Here is a 6571-nt window from a genome sequence, read left to right on the forward strand (position 1 = left end):
AACAATAAGTCATGAGTTACAAGTTTGTAACTTATTAAATTATCCTCTCACATAATAAGTAATCTCAGACACTCTTTTTTAACTTTTCATAGGTTAAGTCATAAGGATGTAAAAATAAGGAATCACAAATACCCCTTAATTGATCGGTATACAAGAAGTATCAAGCCACAATTTAGACATCTATTGCGATATAATTAATTTTCAAACCAACCAACCAAACTTTTCTCCTATATATAGCACACATAAATAATAATGAATCACACACTCTGGAGTTTTTACATCGAAATGGAAAGCATGATCGAGTCTTTTGCAAATAAAAATATTTTAGTCATCAGAGCCACTGGATTTCTAGGAAAAAGTATCTTTCCGGGCTAATAATCTCCCCAACAATCTAATTTGGGATCGCGGTTTCATACACCTCTTTTAGAAATTATGCACCCTTGTGTGTGTATGACAAAGACAAATGTTGTTTGTCTTTTTCTTTGAGTGTATATGAAAACCATATCCCTATATATTAATAATTATTTTGATTCGTATGTATAATTCATGTAGTTTTTGTTGAGAAGATACTTAGAGTACAACCAAATATAAAAAAGCTCTATCTACTTATAAGAGCTTCGGATTCAAATTCGGCCATGCATCGGTTACACTCAGAGGTACTATATTTAAATCTAATATGTATAAATGTGATACAAGTTTTGACATGAAGTTTAGTTGCATTTGCAAAATTTTGAACCTGTCATCTCACTTTTAGAGACCATATCACTAGACCAATAGGTCATTGGTGCAGTGAATTCAAGTAATAAGTGATGTGATTAACCATATATATAGGTCATCGGAAAGGACCTATTTAGGGTCATAAAACGGAAACATGGTACACATTTCCATGCATTAATATCCGAAAAGGTAATACCGGTGGCCGGAGATATGGCCATGGAAAATTTAGGAGTGACAGACATGGAATTGTTAAATGAGATGCGAAGACAAGTGGATATTGTTGTTAACTCTGCTGCCAATACAAACTTTGATGAAAGGTATCCGTGACATGTCTTATAACTCAATTTTAGAACCCGTGTGATATACAGGATTATTCAAATAATGAAAAGTTAAGCAATAAATATATATGTATGTGAAAAAAATTACACTCTTGTAGATATGACGTAGCATTTGCAATTAACACTCTTGGAGTTGAGCATGTTTCCAGCTTTGTCAATGAATGCACTAACATCAAGCTAGTTCTTCATGTATCCACAGGTATGTATGCTAAAGATATATTAACATAGTTGGAGTTAGTGACACTTTTAAAAAAAATGTTTCATAAAATGGTCTAAACACGTTCATTTTGGCGTACTCGCTTAAATTGATTTTTAATTTCCTATAGTGATTCGGTTGATGAATGGAAACTTGGTTTTATTTCAGCTTATGTCGTGGGTGAGAAGTCAGGAATCATAATGGAAACACCATTTAAAATGAGTGAGACGCTTAATGGCAAAAATGATCTCAACATCAACGAGGAGAAGAAGATGATACAAGAAAGACATAGGCAACTCGTCGTTGATAAAGCTAATGAAGAAGCCATTTCATCTTACATGAAGGATTTTGGTATTCAAAGGTTTCTCACTATTTCTCTTCAATATGGAAAACCATATTCTTTTTGCCTCAAAACAATGTGATTCATATATCATTAGACATTAATTCAATAGTGAAAATGGAACATTAACTATTGTGTATTTATTTTTAAACGGCAAACTAAAATACTCCTAAATTTTAATGAATAGTTATTTTGAATTCACTTTTTAAAGGGCAAAATTGCATGGATGGCCAAATACGTATACATTGACAAAGGCGATGGGGGAAATGTTATTGCTTGAGGGACGAAGAAAGGACGTGCCATTCGTCATACTACGTCCTACCATCATTACCAGTACCTATAAAGAACCCTTTCCTGGATGGATCGAAGGCACAAGTAATTTAAATTTGATCTTGCAAAATTAGGGACAAGTTTTTGAATATATATCGTGCTTTAGCTAATCTTTTTCGCCTAAATTCGTTCTAGAACCATCGATAGTTTCAGTGTTGCATATGGTAAAGCCAGGACTTCTACCTTTCTTGGCGATCCTTCCAAAGCACTTGACTTGGTAAGTGTTACAAACTGAAATCATTGCAAGGTATGAGACTTGTCCCGCATCAGTTATATGGACAACTAATGTAGGGTTTATAAGGCAAATGGGTTCCCTCACTCATCAGACTAGTCTTTTGGGTTGAGTTATATTCAGTTTAAGTTACCAAAAGCTTGATGAGCAAATGGATACCAACTTACATATTTGTTATTAAATGTGTATTTGTAGTTTCCAGCGGACATGGTGATTAACGCTATGCTCGTAGCAATTGTAGTTCATCTTAATAAACCTTACTCAAGGACCATTTATCATGTGGGATCATCCATGTCAAACCCATTGCCAATTTCTAGACTCACAAATTACATATGTGATTACTTTGCCAAGTATCCGTTAATAAATCGGCAAGGAAACCCCATCAGACCACCTAATACCTATACCATGTTGAGTTCCATGTCTAGCTTCAACATATATATGACAATAAGATACATGATCCCCTTAAAGGTGTCCTATTATGTTAATTAAGATTTATAGTGAAAAAAGCCAACTAAAATATTTTTTATTAACATTTTTCTTGTTCTTTTGAAGGTAGTCAAGTATGCAAACATTGTACTCTTGGGCGCTTTTAACGCTTGGTATTTCAATGCTGACCGAGAGATCAAAGTTATACAAAGATTTGCGGATCTTTATAAACCATACGTTCTCATCAATATGATGTAATTCAATAGTTCTTTCTTCATAGTCTATTTAGCAATTTTTGGAAACCGTAAGTTCCACCAAAAAAAAATTTAACCGAAAAGTTTTATTAAAAAAGAACTAATCTAGCAAGGAGCTTGACTAGAACATTTTACACACTATATAACACACCCGAAAACAGTTCCGCACCTAACAATATTACATTTAAAACTAAATTGAACACCTAACACTCCAAAAAAAACAGTTCCACCAACTGATTAGGTGTAATGGTGTTGGTTATAATTAATACTGTTGGAAAAATTGAATTGGTTTTAAAAGAAGTACTGATGGAAAGATGACCTAACATATAGAATATCTTTTATTTTCTTAATATCAAATTGGGCAAAATATATATATATATATATTCAGAATATCCTTTCTTCTTAAAGTTACAATTAATAATTTAGAGATTTAAACCATACTTCCAATTAGGGTGTCAATCGTGTCGGGTTGACGGGTTAGCGTGTTGAAATTCTTCAAAGCTAACCCAACTCATATATTTATTCATATCGTGTAGACCCATTTAAATTTGTTTCGTGTTTCGGGTCAACTCATTTTACATCCATTTATAAATATGAGTAATAATAAACTAAACAATTAATTACTCCTATTGATATAAAACATTTTAATAATTTGTTATATATCTAATTATTTTTGTGTATTTATCTCTTATTATCAATTAACAAACGTAGGTTCACATAATTAGCTTAAGATAAGAACAAATGAATGAAAATAATCCTAGAAAGACAGTTAAACCTAACAAAATAAAAAATGTTGAAAGTAAAAAAGTTGATAAATGAATTTAAAAAGAAATTATTTTTCTTTTAAAAATTAATTGATATATGAAAATTAAAAATCTAAGTATTTAATTTTAAAATTCAAAACTTATAATCTATAAAATCACACTTCTCAAAAACACGTAGTGTCGACCAACCCAAAAACTATAACTTTTAATGTCATGTTTGTGTCGGGTTTCGGGTCATATAAGGAATTGACACCCCTACTCCCCAATCTTGTAGTGGAACTTAACTAATATCCTAAAGTCTCGATAAACATTTTGTTTATAGATAGATGATCTTTTTGAATAGTTATATGTTTCTTAATTTATAGTTTTGACGATACCAATCTCAACAAATTGCTTTGCATATACAAAGAGAGCTTCAAAGATGGGATGGAGACGTTTTCTTTTGATACCAAGTCTATTGACTGGGAAGACTACTTTATGAATATACATTTCCCAGGCTTGGTGAAACATGTATTAAGCCGCCCATAAGTAACAATTTTATCAACCATGTGTTATATTATATTTCCATGTATTTCTTTATCTTCTCTTGTAATATCAGAATTTAAATGTAATAAAAAAAATAACTCTAATAATAATCTTCATTTAGATTATGTGCTACATTTGGCCAAAACTTTTACCATCTTTAAAAGTTGGTTTGTTTGTGTAAGGCCCCGTTACCGGTACCCTACATTTGGTGTTGGATTTACTCATAAACACAGTTCTTACAATCATAGTTACTTAAAACTTTCGCAGAACATAAAACTTTAACCGTTTATTACAAAACATTAAATCTTTTCTTTGATACCATAACACAAAACATTATATTTAAAACATCTTTACTTCTATCTTCAGATGCCAGCCGTTCAATCCATGCCATGTGCCATCCTCATGCTAACTCTATAATCAACTCACCTGCGTGCATACTAAAAGTCAGCTACGCTGAGTGAGTTCTAGTTAATCAATCAACTTATCATACAACCCCTACATGCAATATATACGTATCCGAAGACACGTAGTCCACTATCTGAACTGCTCACCTTACCACTTAACCTCTAATTTATCCCTACCACTTAACCACTTTAATAATGAATTAACGTTATGCCACTTTAATAACGTATAACGTTATGCCATTTTGCCACTTTAATAACAAAGTCACGTATAGGCTTACCCTACCACGTACTACCGTCATGCCACTGACACTCTTACTAGACTCTTGCCACTTCTAACACACTCTACCTCTACTCATCTACAACACACTTCATATCATTACATCATTTACATAATAAACAAGTCACATCATAGCATTCATACACACTAACAACCTCTTGGAAATCAATATCCTTGGCGATACGTGTAATATCCGAAGATCGTTCACGCACCGACAAGCATTATATAATAACTACCTCGTATGACTTCTATATCATACACTTACCACTTAAGGTAAGTGTATTCACACCTCACATCGAGTATGCGCACAGCCCCGAAAACATAACAAGGAAATGGGGCTAGAAACTCACCTGAAAGCGATTACTTCTTCTGTTAATGGTTATTCCTTCTTGAGCTGTGTGCGTCTAACTATTTAATAATTGAGATGTTAAACACTACTCTAGCCATTATCATTGCTACTTAATTACTCTTACACGTCTAAGCCGGTTGTACTTCATTGAATCATTACCGGTTAGTTAATCGTTACTTGCTAACCTTTATAGGTATCTTTCATCAATTATCAAAGTCCAAGGGCTAGTTTTCAATTATCTCAATCTTTCTAAGTCCAGGGACTAGTCCGTCATTTCGCTAACCTTCTAGTTCGTTACTTGATCCTTAACGAAATGGGATTCATTCGTTACTCCAGTCTCATGACGAATTGCTAGTTCGTTACTTCATAGCGAATCGACCTTCATAACGAACTGAATCCTATAACGAGTTGAACCTTTCTCACGAGCTGGACCCTTAACGAACTCAACCCAAAACGAACTGGGGGTTAATTCGTCAGTTCTCCCTTAAGGAACTACTTAACGAATTGGGTTTAATTCGTTATCAATTTCCTTAACGAATCAGAGCTAGTTCGTCAAACCTCCGTTAACGAATTACCTTTAATTCGTTAATTCCACATATCGAATTAGGGTTAGGTCAGAGTATCAAAACATTCTCTGACATCCTCGTACCCACAACTCCGGCGCCGCCTTTCCGGCGCCGCCATCACCGGAATAACGGGATCTCGCCGGAAAAGCGAGATCTCGCTTATTTCACCACCATTTTAACCGTTTTTCGTCCCGTTCGATCCAGATCTAAGATAGGGTGATCCCTAAGCTCATCTTAGGTTCGGTTTATACCCGAACACACCCGGATCTCGTGAATTTGACGGTTTAACGGTGTCGGCTCGTCGTTTCGTGACTAATCTAACGGATTTGAGTAAAAACGACATAATACTATCATTACCTCGGGTCGGAAATCGGTTCTCCTTCTCCTTCTTCTTCTTCTTGGTTTCGGCTTAGAGAGAGAAAGTAGGATGAGAGAGAGCTAAGTGTGTGTTTTGGTGGTGTATGGAATATGAGAAAATGAAGGATTAAATGGTGATTTAAGGTTTATATAATTATGGATCATGGGCTTAGGCCCATGGTCCTTCCATCTTTCCTTTATAACCTAAGTCCATAACCCATATCCATTACCCAACACTAGCCCAGGGCCGGCCTAGGGGTGTGGCCGGGTAGTCGACGGCCATAGGCCCGACACCCCGCTATGCCCGAAAAAAAAATTAAATTTTTTTATGTATTTTTATAAAAAAAAGGTTATGTATAATCAATGTTTCAACATAATTTCATAACCACTAGTTTGATCTAGTGGCAAAGAGGTATTACATTTAACTAAGAGGTTATAGGTTCTAGTCTTAGTTGAGACATTTTTATGTTTATTTTTTATACACAAGTTTTTTAAC

The 6571-nt window shown here is 34.2% G+C and overlaps 1 protein-coding gene across 1 annotated transcript; it reads left to right on the forward strand.

Moving 5' to 3' along the window:
- The first annotated feature begins 265 nt into the window (after positions 1-265).
- On the forward strand, positions 266-4125 carry LOC143564915 (putative fatty acyl-CoA reductase 4). The gene is made up of 10 exons (XM_077052054.1): positions 266-358; positions 553-656; positions 832-1034; positions 1154-1254; positions 1420-1612; positions 1803-1991; positions 2057-2138; positions 2349-2621; positions 2706-2833; positions 3963-4125. Exons 1-10 carry the CDS (start codon positions 286-288, stop codon positions 4123-4125), a joined length of 1509 nt encoding a protein of 502 aa, XP_076908169.1. The 5' UTR covers positions 266-285.
- Positions 4126-6571: the final 2446 nt, after the last annotated feature.

The sequence above is a fragment of the Bidens hawaiensis genome, unplaced genomic scaffold (genome assembly GCF_021521415.1).
Source record: "Bidens hawaiensis isolate Kalapana, Puna unplaced genomic scaffold, B.hawaiensis_p1.1 tig00022178_1, whole genome shotgun sequence".
NCBI lineage: Eukaryota > Viridiplantae > Streptophyta > Magnoliopsida > Asterales > Asteraceae > Bidens > Bidens hawaiensis.

Coding starts and splice junctions, on each gene's coding strand:
- LOC143564915 (XM_077052054.1), top strand. CDS start 286: ATGGAAAGCATGATCGAGTCTTTTGCAAATAAAAATATTTTAGTCATC. Junction 359..552: donor CACTGGATTTCTAGGAAAAA/GTATCTTTCCGG, acceptor TAATTCATGTAG/TTTTTGTTGAGAAGATACTT. Junction 2,834..3,962: donor TACGTTCTCATCAATATGAT/GTAATTCAATAG, acceptor CTTAATTTATAG/TTTTGACGATACCAATCTCA.